Below are 20209 nucleotides of genomic sequence, written 5' to 3'. Positions count from 1 at the left end.
GATTCCAGGCACTAGACTGAGTTTCCAGGAAGTCTAAATAGGAACACCCAAGGCCTAATGAACCAGGTGAGTACCAACCTGGGGAAGGATAATCCAAGTGCCATACCGCTAGTGACCACAAGAGGGAGCCAACAAATATAGTTCACAACAGTGAGGGGCGCAACTCCGCACCCCAGAGCTTCCAGCTAGCAATCAAATAGCATATAAGCAAGCTGGACTGAACTCATCATATACTGAGAAACATTTTCAAAAAGCAATGAGCAAAAATGGACTAGTAAGAACTTAGCTTCTCCACGAGGAGACAGGTCACAAGGGAAGTCCCAGAGAGATCTGAACCAGTACTGAATACAACGACAGCAGGCAACAAGTAAAGGTCCAGGTGGAATTAAATAGGCAGCAAGCCTAGCAGGAAACGAGGCAGCTGGAGTCCAGCTACAGACCAGCCGTAACACTCAAAGCCACCAGAGGGAGCCCAAGAACAGAACTCACAAAGTACCACTCATGACCACAGGAGGGAGCCCGAGAACGGAATTCACAACACATATAGTAATATCAGCTAAATTTAAAAGCTAAATCAATTTGTACTCGAGGACCGGCACGTGTACGGTTCTAAGTTTTGGCCCCATGTCCGGGCCTGGTGGTGCTACATTGATGACATTTTTGTGATTTGGGATGGTGGTGAGAGTAAACTCCGTGAATTCCATGAGGAGCTAAATGTTATTTATACAGAGTTAGACTTCACCATGACATGTTTCATCAAAAGGGTTCAATTTTTGGACACAATGGTCTATAAGGAAGGTATGCTTCTGCAAACGGACCTGTTTGTGAAAAGTACAGGTAGGAACAGTCTTTTGCGCTTTGATAGCCATCATCCCAGAAATATGGTTGAGTCACTACCCTGGAGTCAAATGATTAGGGTGTGTAGAATTGTATCTGATGATACCTTATTGGATCCTAGATTGGAAGGCATGTGTAAAAAGTTTATTGATAGGGGCTATCCTAACGAAAAGGTACTACACTACAAGAATAAAGTTAAGGATTTGACACAGGGTGATGTTAGGACCAAGAGGGTTAGGAACAATGATAAACGCATTCCTTTTGTATCTACGTTTAGTACAGCGAGTAAACAAATTAATAAGATTGTGATGAGACATTGGCATTTGCTTGGAAAAGGTTTTCCCAACAGTATGGAATTTAAACGAGCCCCTATTTTTTCCAATAAACGAGGACGTAATTTGAAAGGTAAACTGCTCCATTCTGATATAGGTCCAGAGAGGATTTCCATACAAAAAACATTTGGTCCCCCTAGGAAGGGGAATTTTCCCTGCCTTGGATGTGCCTGCTGTAGCAACATGCTAAAGGGAGATTTCTTTAACCATCCGCATACTGGCAAAAAAATACCAATTAGAGAAAGATATACTTGTACCTCTAGCTTTGTCATCTATATGATAGTTTGTCCTTGTGGATTGGCGTATGTAGGAGAGACGACAATGGAGATCAAAGCACGGATTGGGAAGCACAAAAGTACGATCAGGACAAAAATGCTTGAGTTACCCATCCCAAAACATTTTTGTGAGAATAAGCATGCTGTTAGCCAATTAAGATTTAGGGTCATCGATAGTGTACCAGTACTTAGGAGGGGTGGTGATCGAGTTAAGTTGCTAAAGCAGAAAGAAATGAAATGGATCTCCAGATTGGGCACATTACAGCCTGGGGGTTTAAACATAGAATATAATTTGCAAATATGTGTTTGATGCCAATTCCTGAGTTTTTCCTATGGTCTTTCTTGAGTATATATACAATTTTTAATTGATTTTAAATGTGTGTTTTTCCATTTCAGATTTTGTACATATAAGGGGATCAAGATACAAGAGGATCGAATGTCCTGAATTTGGTTGGATGATCTAATCTCGGGTTTTGCTTTATATAATTTGCTCCTGTGGGTATGGATTAAGTGTGCAGGACATTATACGGTGCTCTTTGGAACAAGATGAGTATAAAAGTAATGCAAATTGATTTAGCTTTTAAATTTAGCTGATATTACTATATGGTTATAATGGGAGCTTTGTTTCGCATTCTATATATGTATTAAAGATGGTGGCCTGTATTTTGATCCTTGATGATGACACACGGATGGGTGTCTACTCTCTTTGGCCACCATGTCTATATTGGGATGTATTGATGGGTACCTACTATTCTCTGCCAATATATTTGCTATTTGTGTATATATCAAATTTTCTATACCTATCTCTATTGGGTGGCCTACGTTATAAGGCTGGTGATTTATAGTTGGGCGTTTATGGTCCTTTGCCACTGTTTTGCCAATATATGATTTGATAAATGCACTCTTGCGCTTGCGCAACTGTTATGCCTATTTGTGATGGTGTAAGGATCCTGGACGTCCATGCACATGCGCCATGGTGATGTCTGACGCGGTTGCACATAGGAGATGGGTGTGTACTGCTCTCCGGCTGGCGCTTGCGCACTATGGATTGCCGGGGACTTTTGTGCGCTTGCGTGTCTGGACACTGAACGCCTAGATATGGGCGTGTATTATCCGGCGCTTGAGTCTCTTGTGCGCCTGCTTACCCGGGCATTCGAGATAGCACGTTTCCTTTCTATAGTGGACAGGGCTGTGAGTATCCTACATTTCTATTGGAGGTGGAACATGTGCGCCCTTTGATGCAATGGCTTGGCTGCTCATCTATTGGCCGTGCGGAGTGTTTACAAACAACAGCATGTGATGTTCTATATGATAGCCACACGGAAGTGTTTTTTGGGTCCATGAATAAGGTATTTTGATTGGAGGATCATTATATGACACCGATTGGTGTGAATTGAACGTGTGGGACTTTGAGATGACATGTGAAACCCCATTTGTCAGTTATAGTTATCTTGCATAAATCGATCGCAGAGATTGGCTGACAATTATCATAGATACAAAATAGTTTATATGATCCGTCCTGGTCTGTACAAGAAATCTGGGTATTTTTAAACGATTATATGTATTGGTTATGATATTTGTTATGTATGTAATAGGATCTTTGTATAAGTGTATTTATGTGGTGTTTTTTAATGTTTATAATATATAGGTGTGTCTTATGTGGGGATTGGTTGTTGTGAATCCACTTCCTATATAAGCCTGCCATTACTGATGTTTTGTATGCTTGAAAAAGAACCTGAAAACCCATCTATTCAAGAAAGCTTACAACCTGCAATGACCATGCTGCAACGTCAGCACCACCGGAGCTACTGCAAACCCTCGACCTACTGTCTCCTTCCCCATCAACCTGTAGAACAGTGGTTCTCAACCTTTCTAATGCCGTGACCCCGCAATACAGTTCCTCATGTTGCGGTGACCCCCAACCCAAAAAATAATTTTGGTGGCTACTTTAAAACTGTAATTTTATTAGTTATGATTCGGAATGTAAATATCTGATATGCATTATGTATTCTCATTGCTACAAATCAAACATAATAAATAATCACAAAAACAATTATATGTTGAGAAATATTTATTACGAATTCCAATAAATAACATTTCACCATGGCATACCATGGGTTTAAATATAACAGTAAACAACAGTGCAATATTTTGCTACAGTATGCTGCCAAATTCAGTGAGATGGTTGTGGTTGCTTCTTGCTTACCAATTCAGAAATTCTTGGGGCAGTCTTTGCAAGGGCACAGCGAAGATCATTTTCCACAACAAGTCTACTTCGGTATTTAGACTTGATTACCAGCAATCTGGAAAACCCTGTTTCGCAAAGATATGTTGTTGGAAAAGGAAGAAGAAGGCGCAGCACAGTCTCAGACAGAATAGGATATAACTGTAAACTCTTAATCCAGAATTTTGTCAGTGGCATTGTAGAGAAATCTGTTCTCGCTGCATCATTGTTAATTAGGTCGATGAACTCTTCTTGCGCTGTCTCCGGAACATCTTCAACTTTCACTGTGAATGGACTTCTGGCAAGTGCAAATGGGGTGTCAGGTAGATTGGGAAAGTATGATGAAATTTCCTCTGAAAACATGTGCAAATGTTCTTTCACAGAAGATATCATCATAATTTTGTTGTCTGGCTCAATGTCATGTTCCTCAAAGAAGGCAGATAATGTAGGAAACATGTAAACATTTTTTTTATCCAATTTATCTTTCCAAAGCTGAAGTTTCATTTGGAATGATCTCATTTTTTCAGACAAATCGAGGCACGTTGCATTTGGTCCTTGCAGTGATAAATTTAAGTCATTCAAGATGACAAAGATGTCCACCAAGTAAGCTATTTTCTGCAGCTCAGTTTTATCGCTAAACAATGCTTCGAATTGCGGTCTTGCTTTCTGATTAAAAAACGTTTTCAGTTCCTCACGAAGCTCAAAGACACGTTTTAAAACTTTTCCTCTTGACAACCATCTGACTTCAGTGTGAAATAACAGAGCATTGTTTGGCGCATCTAGATCGTTGCACAGTTGGCAAAACAGCCGACTGTTTAAGGCGCTCGACTTAACAAAATTGACACATGTTATGACGCTTTTCATTACTTCTTGTAAATCTTGCGGCAGTGTCTTAGTCGCTAATATTTGGCGATGTATCATACAGTGTGTTCCGATTGCTTTTGGCGATTCATTTTGTACCAAACGCTGAAATCCTGAGCGACATCCTAGCATAGCAGGAGCACCATCTGTGCATACACCGCAAACCTTTTCCCAAGAGATGTTATGCGCTTTTAGAAAAGAACCAACTGCATCAAAAATATCATGTGCAGTTGTTGTTGTTTCAAGCGGTTTGCAAAAAAGAAACTCATCTTTAAAGTCGCCATCATGAATATACCTTGCGTAAACCAACAACTGTGCACAGTTTGCCACGTCTGTAGATTCGTCAAGCTGGATACTGAATATTGGTAGTGGTGCAGATTTAATTTCCTGGATCACCTGATCAAGAATATCAGCAGACATGTCCTCTATTCTTCTGCAGACAGTGTCATTAGATAAGGAAATCGCATTCAATTTCTGAACATATTCATTTCCAATTATCACTCGAACTATGTCTTTTGCAGCTGGCAACAGTAAATCCTCACCAATGGTGTGAGGTTTCATAGCTCTGGCAATTCTGAGTGCCACCAAATATGATGCTTCAACAGCTGCTACATTGTGTTTATGGTACTGGCCACCAGTGTCAAATCTAGATTTCTTGAGTCCATCAGCTTTGCTTCTAAAATAGCTGATATCCTTGCTAGCAAAGAGTGGATGCTTGCTATCAAAATGCCGTTTTAGTTTGTTCGGCTTCATAGATTCAGCTGAGAGAACTTCAGTACAAATAACACATTGTGGTTTCTCAATTCCTGCTGAAATTATGGAGGTAAAACCATACTGCAAGAAATCCTCAGTGTATTTTCTTTTCTTAATATTCTTTTCTACACGATTCATTGTCATGAGACGGTTTGCTAAAAAAAAAAATAAAAGATGGTCGCGTCTAAAGAGCTTGTTAAAGTTTCCTATTATTTACTATTACCTGTGTTGTTTTCTATTACACACCTGTTACTATGAACAGGGGGCCGTATTCACATGCTTAAAGCGCACCTGTCACCCCCTTTGACCCTATGAAGCTGCTGCCATTACCTTGTGGGTGCAGTGAATAGCATCCTTAAGGCCCTGTCTCACATAGCGAGATCGCTAGCGAGATCGCTGCTGAGTCACAAGTTTTGTGACGCAACAGCGACCTCAGTAGCGATCTCGCTATGTGTGACACGTACCAGCGACCAGGCCCCTGCTGTGAGATCGCTGGTCGTGTCGGAATGGCCTGGACCGTTTTTTGGTCGTTGAGGTCCTGCTGACATCGCTGAATCGGTGTGTGTGACACCGATCCAGCGATGTCTTCACTGGTAACCAGTGTAAACATCGGGTTACTAAGCGCAGGGCCGCGCTTAGCAACCCGATGTTTACCCTGGTTACCAGCGTAAAAGTAAAAAAAACCAAACACTACATACTTACCTTCCACTGTCTGTCCCCCGGCGCTGTGCTTCTCTGCACTGTGAGCGCTGGCCAGCCGGAAAACACAGCACAGCGGTGACGTCACCGCTGTGCTTTCCGGCCGCTGTGCTTACACAGTGCAGAGAAGCAGAACGCCGGGGGACAGACAGCGGAAGGTAAGTATGTAGTGTTTGTTTTTTTTTACTTTTACGCTGGTAACCAGGGTAAACATCGGGTTACTAAGCGCGGCCCTGCGCTTAGTAACCCGATGTTTACCCTGGTTACCCGGGACCTCGGCATCATTGGTCGCTGGAGAGCTGTCTGTGTGACAGCTCCCCAGCGACCACACAGCGACGAAACAGCGACGCTGCAGCGATCAGCATCGTTGTCTGTATCGCTGCAGCGTCGCTGTGTGTGACGGGGCCTTTAGGGTATGTTCACACGTTCCTGATTTCAATCCTTTTTTTTCAGGTCAAAAACCGCAGCTCTTGGCAGAAAACGCAGGTGCGTTTTTGATGCGTTTTTTGATGCGGTTTTTGATGCGGTTTTTGATGCAGTTTTCTCTGCAGATTGTCTGTGTTTGACACAAATAAAGCTTTAACTGCAGTGGGGGGAAAAAAAAAAAGAAATGATGTCATTTCCTTGTCCAACCCTTTTCTTCTTCCATCCTCCATTTTGGGACTAAACACCAAAATGAGTGGACGTGTTTTGAATGACAGCGCTCCACGTTTTGTGCCGCATGCGTCACTGCAGCGCACGCATCCGGGCGTAGAGGACGCAGCAAGTTGCATTTTTGCTGCGTCCAAAATCAATCAAAAAAAGGACGCATGCGGCGCAAAACGCAGCGTTGTGCATGCGTTTTGCTGCGTTTTTGTTTGCGTTGTGTGTTGCGGCGCCGACGCTGCGGCGCACAACGCAAATGTGAACATATCCTAAGTGCCACGTATTTAAGTGCCACGTATTTCAGTGCCACGTGCCACGTATTTCAGTGCCACGTGCCACGTATTTCAGTGCCACGTATTTCAGTGCCACGTATCACGTATTTCAGTGCCACGTGCCACGTATTTAAGTGCCACGTATCACGTATTTCAGTGCCACGTGCCACGTATTTCAGTGCCACGTATTTAAGTGCCACGTATCACGTATTTCAGTGCCACGTGCCACGTATTTAAGTGCCACGTATCACGTATTTCAGTGCCACGTGCCACGTATTTAAGTGCCACGTATTTCAGTGCCACGTGCCACGTATTTCAGTGCCACGTATCACGTATTTAAGTGCCACGTGCCACGTATTTAAGTGCCACGTATCACGTATTTCAGTGCCACGTATTTAAGTGCCACGTGCCACGTATTTAAGTGCCACGTATCACGTATTTCAGTGCCACGTATTTAAGTGTCACGTATCACGTATTTCAGTGCCACGTGCCACGTATTTAAGTGCCACGTATCACGTATTTCAGTGCCACGTGCCACGTATTTAAGTGCCACGTATTTCAGTGCCACGTATTTAAGTGCCACGTATCACGTATTTCAGTGCCACGTGCCACGTATTTAAGTGTCACGTATCACGTATTTCAGTGCCACGTGCCACGTATTTAAGTGCCATGTATCACATATTTCAGTGCCACGTGCCACGTATTTAAGTGCCACGTGCCACGTATTTCAGTGCCACGTATTTAAGTGCCACGTATCACGTATTTCAGTGCCACGTACCACGTATTTAAGTGCCACGTATCACGTGTTTAAGTGCCACGTATCACGTATTTAAGTGACACGTATCACGTATAAGTGCCACGTGTCACGTATTTAATTGCCACGTATTTAAGTGCCACGTATCCCACGAAGATTTTCCATGGAGAACAGACACATCCAGAGATATGTCTGCTCTCCACGGCTGCAGCAACACACTGACAGGAGCCATAGTTCCTGTCAGTGTGTCACTGCGCATGCGCGAGCGAGTTTACCGGCGGTCATTGACCCCGGCACTCTCGCTTAATGGCAGTGCTGCGTGGGAAAGTTCAACGCAGCTGTACTGCCGTTAACTGAGACGCCGGAGCCATTGAACTCCGGAACAGTACGCGATACACTGCTAGGAGCTTCGCTCCTGGCAGTGTATCGCCGGAGAGCAGCCGATCGGCGTGGGACACTCGTTTTATGGATTCTGCGGACAGGGAGTATGAATTTGATTTTTTATTTTGTGATTTTTTCCTGGAGGATCGAGGGCTTCGCCTACAAGTGTGCTGTTGGTGAGTATATACTCTATGTTATGTGTTGTATGTACTGTACTGTGTGTCATGTATGTGTATTGTGTGTAGGTGTTTTGTGTAACTTTACAACTGTGCTAAGTCGCCGGACACAGGGACAACTCTCCCATCCTAATACCGGATGGGAGTAGTAGTCCCATACGGCGACTTAGCACAATGGTGGCACTAGCGTCGCATGGGGACACACACACACACACACACATACACACACATACACACACATACATACATACACACACACATACAAAATCAATCACGATCCCCATGCGACGGTATGCCTCCATGTCTCTCCGCCCAAGCACTTCCGCCCACGCACTTCCGGCCGCTTCCCCGCACTTCCTGCTGCAGCGGTTCTGCACCACAAACCGCAATAAAACCCGCAGATATATTTTTGATCTGCGGGTTTTACTGCGGGTTTGACCTCACAATGGAGGTCTATGGGTGCAGAACCGCTGCTGTTTCGGGCAAAGAAGTGACATGGTCCTTTTTTCCCGCAGCTATTCAGCGCGTTTTTTTTTTTTTAAATTCAGGATCATGTGCACAGCGGTTCCTGTTTTCCATAGGGTACAATGTATTGTACCCTGCATGGAAAAAACTGCTGCGGTTCTGCAGTAAAAAACGCACTGTGTGAACATGGCCTTATACATCTTTTCTGATCTTCTTCATCCTCAGGAATGCTCAGAAATTCATCTTTATAATCTTCTTGGCAGCTCCACAATCCATAACATCGCATTACGTGTGTCCGGCGCCGGACACACGTAATGCGATGTTATGGATTGTGGAGCGTCCCCCCCCCCCTTAATTAGACATCCTTCCTTATTACAGGGATAATTCTCCATTTGTCACTTCTTTTAGGTTTCCTATAGCTGGGTCAGCAAGCTCCATCCCTCAGCTCCTGTGATAGAAATATATATATCATGTAGATCTCACTTGCATGTATACTCCTCTATAATCAAATATATACTTATATGCTCACAGCTAATATATATATTATAATCAATGGTTTAAAATGGCTGACACAAACTGAACTGATATAAGCCTGATATAACCCAGACAGATCATATGGTGTTTTTCCATCTTAAAAACAGGAAATCGGGTCAGATGTCTGAGATAATGCCTAGAATCTAGCTGAATCTTGCTGAAACGGCAGACCAACAGTGTCAAGTGTCTCCACTTTGTCCTAGACAGAGAACTCGAGTTTAGTTGCTTGATCAGCAGTCATATGAGCATTAATCACAATATTCCATATATGTTTAGATAACCAATGACAGAGGAGCTAGACAATATGATAATTAACTAACCACCCCTGACAACCCCTAACCACTCCTTTCTATGTGAAAATATAAAACTATGTATGTACAATAAAGTATCAGTATTGATGGAATGTTGTTCTGTCACAGTTGTGTACAGTCCATTCTTGATGAGCGCTCAAAATACTCAGTCTAATTGGGAGCGGCCACAGCACACACAGGGATATATTTATCCAACCCTAATATTTCCATAACATAATGGCGCCCAACGGCTCGGATGAAACGCACGGGATCCTTCTAACCGGAGATAAGGAAGTTGTAGCGTGGCCTGGCACAGGGGCAGGAGACTGCGCAGCTCCATAAGTAAGGTAAGAAAATGGTATCATCTTACCTGAAAGTCCCCTGTGCCCAGTCCTTGTCTATGCCTCTTGCCGGTCGGATGTGGTCACGAATTCCCAGGTAGTGTAAAAAATCCGTAGCCACGAATCCACCCTGGGAGGTGTCTGCTGTGGACCGTGTATATGTTTTGTGTAAAATCCGAGAGAGGAAGGAAAAGTGACTTTTGTTTGTGATTGCTGAGAAACAGACCACAGGAGGTCAAATCGCTCGATAAGTTATTGCAGGATTCCCGTGCATAGGAGGAACACGCAGAGTTCCGGGGCAGGTAGTCCCATGTTCCAGGCACGGGTAGTGATAACTTAAGAGGGCTACTGCAGATTCCCGTAGTGCCGGCGATCCAGTCAGGACGTCCGGACCGGGGTGGTAGATTTCCCGCTTGTTGTGCTTCTCAAGCACTCAGGTGGCCCGGGCGCAGGTGCGTCCAGTGCGATTGGCAGTAGTCTGTTCCCAGCGCAGCCTGCATGTGTCACAGAATTTAAAAGGGCATCTCTCGGATTGTCTATCTGTCTGTTGTGTCATGTACTATTGCCGCTTTAAGAAGCAGAAATAGTTCTCTTGTCCGAACTTCCTCTTTCTCCGTGCTGTTTAGCAGAGAGATATGCATTGTAAATCAAACTGTTTTTTTTTTTTTTTTTTTTTTCTCTGACTGTTTTCAGCTGCAATGCTGGGTATGTGTAGTTTTTTTGTGAAGAAGTGAAATTTAAATTGTATCTATCATTTTTTGATGTGACATAAGTGTTTTCAGAAACGTGATTTTAGTGACATTTGATATTATTGCAATGGCATATGTGATATCTAAGAGGAAGTGTGTCTCTGACTGCATTTGAGCGCAGAGATTCTAAAGAAAAAAAAAAGAGAAAAGCCGTTTTAATTTTTAATTTTTTTTTTACTCTCTTAAAGGGTCTTTTTCTTTTTGCGGCATTTTAAAGTTTTTTAATTAAGTTTTCCTCAATCTTCAATCTCTTTACCTTTTTATTTTTTATTTATTTATTTTTGAAAAAAAAGTTTTTTTTCTCTTGTATCAAAGTTTTGAGTTTTTGGTTGTGAACTAAGTTTTTGACGGTTTTTCTTATCGTTTTGAGTTTTTCTTAGTGTTTTATATACTCATTTTTAGAAGTTTTTTTAGTACTGTTTTCTTTTCTCATTTTTGTGTGTTTTTCATTTTCATTTTTTTGCTTTTGCTATGGGGAATAAAGTGGCCGAGCAACAGGAAAGTCTTTTTACTTCCTGATGAGAAAACAGCCCCTAGATAGTGGCAGGACACGAAGGTGTTAAGTATGTGAAGATTTTGGAAGGTATAAAGTACGTGAAATTCATTAGAATGGCAGATTTCAAGCTGCGGAGTGGCATGACGTAGAAAGGAAAATAAGGGAAGTTACAGTAGCTGATGTTAGATTGCTGAATACTAATACATGGTATGAAGTGGCAGCAGAGCTTACATCGTTTAGATGGTACAGAAAGTTATGTGAGCGAACCAGGAAGTGATTTTTGTGGGTATGAGACGGGAGAATCTGCGCAGTCTGCTTTTAGCAGAATCCATGGTATAGGTAGTTATTTTTGCACAGTATGTGGTGCGCCCCGTCTCTCCCTACAGGGAGAAGGCATAATTGCTCCTCTCTATTATTCTTGTTGTGCTCCTCTATCCTCTTTTTTCCTCTGTCAGTCTTTTCTCTCCGCATTCTCTCTTTCCTTTCCTCTCCACTCCCCCACCACACCTTTTCTCTCTCTCTCTTCCCCTCCTTCTCCACCCTCCATTTTCTTCTCACCCTCCACTCCCCTCCTTCTCTCTCCTCTCTTCACCACTCCTCTCTCTCCACCTTTCTCCTCTCTCCTCTCTCTCTACTCCTTTGTCTCACTCCTCAACCCCTCCCCCTTCTTCTTCCTCTTTTTCCCTCCTTGTTGCCGGCTGGGCCAACGCCCAATTCAAACAATATGGTGCTTGCAGCACAAGGTTCCCTTTCCATGTCCCTGGCACAGTCTAGCCATTGCCATTTGTGATATCGGGGAAAGAAGGTGAAAGCCCCCCCTACAGTGGGCAGCCCCAGACATATCAGGCAGCAGTCAGCTCAGCCCTGGGTGCAGAGGGGGGAGGAGTGATATCAGAAGGAGCTCACTGACAGATCCTCCGTTACCTCATTTCACAGTCAACAATATTGTAACCCTTAAGGTTTTACGTGAACTTTGATATCACCATGTATTGATAATGTACAGCTTCAGCACCGGTCAGAGCTGCCTACATCCACATTCACACCAACATGAAACTATAATCCTAATCCATCATAGCTTCAGCAAGGGGGGAGACATCCTCACACAAAAAAAAAAAAAAAAGCAACTTCTAAGTCCAAAATCAGTCAGTGTATGACCCCGGTACAAGCCATCACAACTATTCCTCTGATGAAGATGAAGAGGGAACATCATACATGCTAGAAAAGAAGCCCACAGGCACCAAGAATGCAGGGGCAGATAGAGGCACCACCATTACACTATGTGCACTGCACTTCAAGTCAGGTGACAATAGTCCAGACCCAGGGATGCCATTCTACCGAAGAATGTAGCAGAAGCAGCAAACATATGCAGCCAGCTGGAATGATCTCTGGGCCATGAATGAAAATAGAAGCAGGTGATGCACTCTGGCCAATCATGAAGGAACAATTCAAACTTCCAGCAGAATCAGATGTACACGCTTGGGAGTCAGGGCCACAGCTAATTGAACAGCTCAGAGAGTGGGCCAAAGGCAGATTGGCAGGACAAGCCATGACATGAGCCAAGATAAGACAGAGTCTGTAAAGAAGTTTCATTGCAGAGTAATGCAAGTATTCCAAGACTTGGGCTTCACCATTCATGACCAGATACACAGGCCTTTGGGCATGGACTGAGACAGCCAATCAGGAAACCACTGATAGTGGCTAGGCCTAGGAACAGGTCAATAGCAGTGGACTGACCCAGAAAAAATGTTTTATGTGCGCCTAGGAGACTGTTTATTGCCGATTGTCACCAAAATTGCACCATTTTAGCACCACAAAAGAGCACAAAGAAGGAAAAGGGTGCCGTGCTGCTGAGAACACCAGAAGGGGAGCCAGAGGTGAAGACGCTACAAAGTGCCGATCAACACACCGGAAGAACCGCTGCAGACTCCAGAGAGGAGACACTGACCTCAATAAGGTTAGCAAAGGGGAGAAGCTATGTCGGAGCAGGAGGAAGAAGTGATGGCAGATGCAGCCACAGCCCCTGTAACGCCCCAAGACCTTGGGTTGGATGCAGCCGCCGGTCTCATGGCACCCCGGGCCTCCTCACGAATGCACCTGCAGGCCCCGTCTTACCACCGCAGCTTCAATCAGCAGGCCGGACCCCGCTGCCGCTACAGTACCCATCATGCCGTTGTCCACAGTAGCCAAGAGGATTGAGTCTCAACCAGGGGTGCAGAAGACAGCCCCTCTCATGGTGACCACTGACCTGGAAGCGCAACCACCCTACAAAGACAGAAGAAGTGTCAAGTGTTACATTTGTGGCGACTCAGTTTGGCCATTTCCAGAACCAGTGCAAAGCACTCACGCCCCCGAAGAGACTGGACCCATGCAATCCAAGAGTTGGTCCAGAGAAACAGGTCAAGGAGGAAGTGCAGAAAGCAGTGAAGTACCCCGTCCATAGGACAGAGGCAAGCAAGCCAGGTCTGCAAGACACTACGCTCCTGACATGTAAAACTTCATCTGCAAGACCAGTACCTCAAATTACCCTTAAAATGGATGGCGTTGTCAGATCCAAAGTGGTGCAGCCAGAAGTGTGATGACACCTGTGGAACTCGCTGATCCCACCTGCCTATCAGAATTCTCTGTGTCTCGCATGGGCATTGATGGTCAAGTCAGACCTTCCCAGCTTACAAAGCCACTGAGCGTGTGCACTCAGCCAGGACACTCTATCCTGTCCCAGTTTGTGGTGTCAAGGAACTTCCACTCAACCTGCTGGGAGCGAACCTACTGCAGAAGCTGAAGGCAACCACAGTGTTCCACGAAGATGGGACAGTGACACTTTCTTCATCCCTGACCCAAGAAGAGTCATGCTGGCGGCCCTACAAGAACATTAACCAACCAATGAGGCCTATCCAAGGAGGTACTGGACGTAGTACCAGAAAGTCTATGGTCTAAGGGACCCCAGCACGTGAGAAAACCTCAAGTTGCCCCAGTACGGGTGTCACTCAAGCCATGTACCCCGTACCCTCGTAAGGCCCAGGCCAGGCCTAGAGTCAAGCTGCCTGTGACCAACTGAAGGTCTACCTGGAAATAGGAATCATTGTTCCTCGCACATCGCCTTGCAATACCCCGCTTTTCCCCGTCAAGAAAAAGACTGTAAAAGGAGAGCCAGCCAAGTTCAGAATGGTATATAACCTGAGAGCTGTGAATGACGCCACAGAGTTTGAAACAATTATGCCGAATCCGCACACTCTGCTCTCGAATGTGCCTGCCACAGCAAAAGTGTTCACAGTGACCGACCTGACTAAGGTTTTCTCCAGTGTTCCCCCTTCACCCGGATAACCAGTTCCTGTTTGCCTTAATGCACCAGGGGGGACACCACACATGGACAGTGATGCCACAGTGGGCCCAGAACAGCCCTTCACAGTTCACCAAAGCAATGTCCACAGTTCTCACCAACTGAGTCACAGAACAAGCAGAAGTAACCCTGCTACAATACATGGACAATCTACTCCTTTGTGCAGTTGACTTTGACACGTGTAAAGCCCATTCCTTGTATCTCCTACTCTACCTGGCGGAGCAGCACTGCAAGATCTCAAAGAACAAAGTCCAGTGGTGTCTGAAGCAAGTTACGTTCCAGAGACACTGTATTGCTCACCAGGCGAAACACCTGACAGATGACCGGAAGACCACAGTGGAGAAGATGGTCCCTCCGACAACTCCAAAGGTGCTACAGGCCTTCCTTGGTCTAGTTTCATATTGCAGAGCCTGGATCCCTGATGCTTCCGTCCTAATGCAGCCTCTGTGTGAATACGTCAGTGTGACCCCGTTCCTCCAGACAGATGTGGCCTTCAGTTCGTTCAAGAAGTTAAAAGGCTCTGTGGTCTCAGCGCCAGCACTAGGCCTATCTGACTACAAGAAGCCATTCCGTCTCTACTTGATGAGAAGAGAAGGCCTTGCTACTGGAGTCCTGACACAGCTTCAGGGGGGAAAGCAGAGACTTTCGGACTACTTTTCAGCTTGCCTGGATCCAGTTGCAAGGGAAGCCTCTTCCTCCCGCATGAGAGCAGCAGTTGCAGCACACGCCCTCCTGGACAGGACTACTGACATCAGTGGAAAAACCATTGGAAATCCTGGCTCTGCATGACATCTCAGCAATCCTCAACCAAACCCAGCTAAAACATCTCTCCACCGCCAGGCATCTTCGCCTCCAGTGCTCTCTACTCCTGCCCAACAATGTCACCATCTCCAAATGCACAGTCCTCAATTCGCCCACTCTACTCCCACTCCCAAGGGGGGATACAGATACGGATCCTCAGATAAAAAGTCTGATCAAAATCTGCATGATACCTTCTGCAGGGATCTGAATTTGCTCCGGACGGATGACCATGATTGCTTCAGCATCATGCAACAGGAAACAGCAGGACTACCCAAGGTGGCAGAAGAGCCACTGACCAACCCAGAGTTGATCCTCTATGTGGATGGCTCCAGATTTGCAGATGATGAAGGAAGATTCCACACGGGAGGTGCAGCGACCAGCAATCAAGAGATCCTGTGGTCCAGAAGTCTGCCGCCCAGTCTGTCAGCCCAGGAAGCAGAACTGATAGCGCTGATGAAGGCCTACCAGATGGCAGAAGACAAGACTGAGAAAATGTATACCGATTCAAGGTACTTGCATGGCATAGCACACGACTTCGGACCCATCTGGGCTGCAAGGGACTTCATAACAGCCAGCGGAACAACCGTGAAGCATCAATGGAGCCATTAAGGACCTGCTGAACACACTTCAACTTCCAAAAGTGGTGACAATGCTAAAAGTCAAAGCGCATGGAAAACTGAACACAGTAGGGGCACGAGGCAACAACATGGCGGATATGGCAGCCAAAGAAACAGTCAAGGAAAGACAATATGGACAAGTGGAAAAGGTCGTAGAGCCGGACGGCTACTACAGGACGGCTGAAGACAGGAAACCTGACAAGATGACATCCTGGGATCTGCTCAAAAAAGTTGCAAGAGCAAGCCCCAAAGGACAAGAAGGAATGCTGGATGCAGAAGTGAGCAACACATGAAGAAGGAAGGGTATACTAAATGGACTACAAACCCTGTTTACCCCGAAGCATGTACCCTATGGTGGTCCAGTGGGCACATGGGCCCACACACAGATTAAAGACACAGATGAATGATCCGATTGGTGCTTACTGGTTCACTCCAGAAATCTCCACCCTAACAGCCAAGTTCATAAACAGCTGTCTGACCTGTGGCAAATGCAACCCTGGAAGAATGAAGAAAGTTCCCACACATCGTCTTGCCAGACCACTGTACCCCTTCCAGAGGATCCAGATAGACCACATCCAGATGCCGCCAAGTGGAGGATTCGAATATGCCCTTGTGGTCGCGGACGTGTTCTCAGGATGGCCAGAAGCTTTGCCAGTGAGGAACCAGTCAGCAAAGACTACTGCAAAGAAGCTACTCTCAGAGACGAGATATGCAGCTATGGGGTCCCAGAAGTGATAGAGAGTGACCAGGGACCTGCATTCACAGCAAACCTCACATGAGAGATCTAGTCAGCAGTAGGGTCAGACTTAGGCCTACACACTCCCAATCACACTACTCAGTGTTAGGCACACTCCCAGAGGCCCAGAAAAGCTGTCACCATGTGAAATTTTGTTTGTGTCTAGTCCCAGGTTAGGGGTATCCTTTCCCTTAGCAGCTGATTATGCAATATGATACTTTGTCTGCTTATGTAATTGAAATCACCAAGAAACTTGCTAACATCCATTCTCGAGTTTTTTTCTTCATTGCCAGATCCAGATTCAGTGTCCGGTATGCACTCCTAGAAGCCAGGAGACTGGGTGTTGGTGAAAAAGCTTGTAAGGAGAACACCACTTGATCCCAGATTTGATGATCCTGCTCAAGTGCTGCTGATGACACCAAACTCTGTGAAACTGGATGGAAGACCCACTTGGATCCACTCATCGCATGGCAAGAAAGCTCCCCTACCAGAAGATGACACCCAAGCCAGAATGATGTCGTGGATGCCCTGCCTGACCGAACAGATTACCTACCTGATAAAGACTACACATCGCTCACTACACATGCTATTGACTAAGAGACTGATTGCAACGAACCCCCGTTAGGGACAGATCTCCTGACCGCCCATTTGCGAAAAGTCTGTATGGAGTGGGGCACAGGCGTTAGGCTTGTGTCAGTTCGCCAACAGCACAAAAGAGTTGCAGCGCTTTGGGACAGGAGGCTAGGATTAGGGCAAGTGATATCTAAGGGGGGCTTGTGATAGAAATATATATATCATGTAGATCTCACTTGCATGTATACTCCTCTATAATCAAATATATACTTATATGCTCACAGCTAATATATATATTATAATCAATGGTTTAAAATGGCTGACACAAACTGAACTGATATAAGCCTGATATAACCCAGACAGATCATATGGTGTTTTTCCATCTTAAAAACAGGAAATCGGGTCAGATGTCTGAGATAATGCCTAGAATCTAGCTGAATCTTGCTGAAACGGCAGACCAACAGTGTCAGGTGTCTCCACTTTGTCCTAGACAGAGAACTCGAGTTTAGTTGCTTGATCAGCAGTCATATGAGCATTAATCACAATATTCCATATATGTTTAGATAACCAATGACAGAGGAGCTAGACAATATGATAATTAACTAACCACCCCTGACAACCCCTAACCACTCCTTTCTATGTGAAAATATAAAACTATGTATGTACAATAAAGTATCAGTATTGATGGAATGTTGTTCTGTCACAGTTGTGTACAGTCCATTCTTGATGAGCGCTCAAAATACTCAGTCTAATTGGGAGCGGCCACAGCACACACAGGGATATATTTATCCAACCCTAATATTTCCATAACACTCCTGGGCACATTTTTCATAGAAAGCCTCCCTCCAGAGTCCAGATTCATCCAGTTCCCCCCTAGCCCACAGTCAGTGCATAAAAGTATAAAATAGGACATTCTGCTTTAAATGACCAGTTATTGAGCCACAAAAATAACTGGTAGATTCCCAATGTCTGGGAGTCTTACTTGTTACTCCGGAGGGGATGGAGGAGGTGTCTGTCCGGGGGGCACACTGTAACACAGTGATGGCGGCGGATCACTGCTGGGTACCGAACGGCTCCTTTAAGGCGTGCTCTTCCGCAGCCCTTCAAGCCGATTACCGATGCCGGCAGCCGCGTTCTTCCTGCATCCCTGGATTCCGTTGCCAGATACGTGCCACAGATTCCGGATCTGTCCTGGCTGCACCAAACAAGAAGGGGGGACGTCGGAAGTTGGTATCTCCCTAGATCCGATGCGCGATCGATTCATTTTCCTGCGGGGATCCCAAAGCTATGCCGGGAGTAAAGCTAGCAGTCCAGGCATACGGGGGAAGGTGGATGGGGAGGTGAGAGAGGTGGCGACCCCTGTGTTTTGGTCGTTCGACCCCCCTCGGGGTCGCGACCCCCAGGTTGAGAACCGCTGCTGTAGAATGTAAGCCCGCAAGGGCAGGGTCCTCTTCTCTCTGTATCGGTCTATCAATGTTAGTTTGTTTACTGTAGATGATATCTGTATTTTCTATGTAACCCCTTCTCTTGTACAGCACCATGGAATCAATGGTTCTGTATAATTAAATCATAATAATAATAATTACAGGGCGAGGGATATTATTACAAGATGAATGACATTATTACAGAACAGGGGACATTTTTACAGGGTGAGGGACATTATTACAGACTAAGGGACATTATTACAGAATAGGGAAAATTATTACAGGATTGTGGATATTATTACAGGACAGAGGACATTATTATGGATTGAGGGACATTATTGGAACATTATTACAGGCTTAAGAACATTATTATAGGACTGGGGACATTAATACAGACTGAGGAAGATTATTACAAAACAGGAGACATATTACAGGCTGAAAATATTATTACAGGACAGGGGACATTATTACAAGGTGGTGGACATTATTACAGGATGGGGGCCTCAATATGGAGCTATTTAGAGAAGTATATCACTGTATGGGTGCCGAAAATGTAAAATGAAAAAAAAAAATGGAATAATATTTTGCCACTAAAAATGTTGTTTTATGTAATAATTGAAGTAAAAGAGAAGACCTGTATCATTAGCTATATGGTAAAAAAAAAAAAAAAAAAGAACAGAAAACATGCCACAAAAACAATGATGATCAAAAAGTTGTATAGAAAAATAATGGTATCATTGAAAATGTAATGTCTTGCATAGATTGTGACCCTTCATATTCAAATTTTTGTGTGTGTGGCTCATTTACCCGGTTGAGTTTGAGATCACTGATCTATCCTTTCCTATCGTTTATCACTCCAGCTGCTCTTTTCCTATCCCTCCCTTTCAGAGATCCAGCTTTTATATAGAAATGGTAGGTGTATATGTAACGTGTGTAAATTTTCTTTGTAATGTGAGTGTTATAGGTAGGCTCACATGACCTCATTTTTGATCCGAATACTGTCCTTCAAAATACATGACATCACGTCGACAGACAGCACTCCCACTAATGTCATTCAATTAGGTTGTTGAGATGATGTTTCTTATAAAATGGACCAAATGTCTGGGTGAAAACAAATTGCAGCATGCGCTAGTGTCTTCCATATATTGGATGAAACACACATATTCAAGTGTATGGGTGTGAAAAAAAACATATTCCATACAAATCGTTCACTTAACATCTGATTTTATGGATATATTTCAATTATTAACCTAGGAAATTATATTTGAAACAGATAGCATACAATGTGAATATAGATGTCATACAGATGGCAATACAAATGTATATCACACTGAACCAAAGAGTAAAGTTGTCTAATCACATACTGCAAGGAGCAGCATAAAAAGTCTTCACCTGCTGTTGATTTGTTCATTCTGCCTCCCAAAGACCACAGTAAAGCTCAGCTCCCATTTATCCTGCTCTCTAGGTTGAGTGTTTACACCAGGGTTTGTAAGTAAATCTCTGAAATACGTGATCCAGACTCCCCAATGGAAGATTCTCTATAATTAGGCAGATGGAGGCACTGTGGAGGGTGTCTGGTTATGATCCGGTGGTTTCCTTCTTTTTAAGCGTGAATAAAACAGCAGTCGGCTACAGTT

The 20209-nt window shown here is 44.6% G+C and overlaps 1 protein-coding gene across 1 annotated transcript; it reads right to left on the bottom strand.

Annotated features, from left to right (window-relative positions):
- Positions 1-3617: 3617 nt before the first annotated feature.
- Positions 3618-5420, bottom strand: LOC143804007 (zinc finger BED domain-containing protein 5-like). Its single transcript, XM_077281753.1, has one exon. The coding sequence runs from the start codon at positions 5418-5420 to the stop codon at positions 3618-3620; it is 1803 nt and encodes a 600-aa protein (XP_077137868.1).
- Between the last annotated feature and the right edge of the window lie 14789 nt (positions 5421-20209).

Source organism: Ranitomeya variabilis, chromosome 2 (assembly GCF_051348905.1).
Source record: "Ranitomeya variabilis isolate aRanVar5 chromosome 2, aRanVar5.hap1, whole genome shotgun sequence".
In the NCBI taxonomy this organism is placed as follows: Eukaryota; Metazoa; Chordata; class Amphibia; order Anura; family Dendrobatidae; genus Ranitomeya; species Ranitomeya variabilis.
Note: the sequence above shows the minus strand (reverse complement) of the source record. Positions and strands in the feature narration are given on the sequence as shown.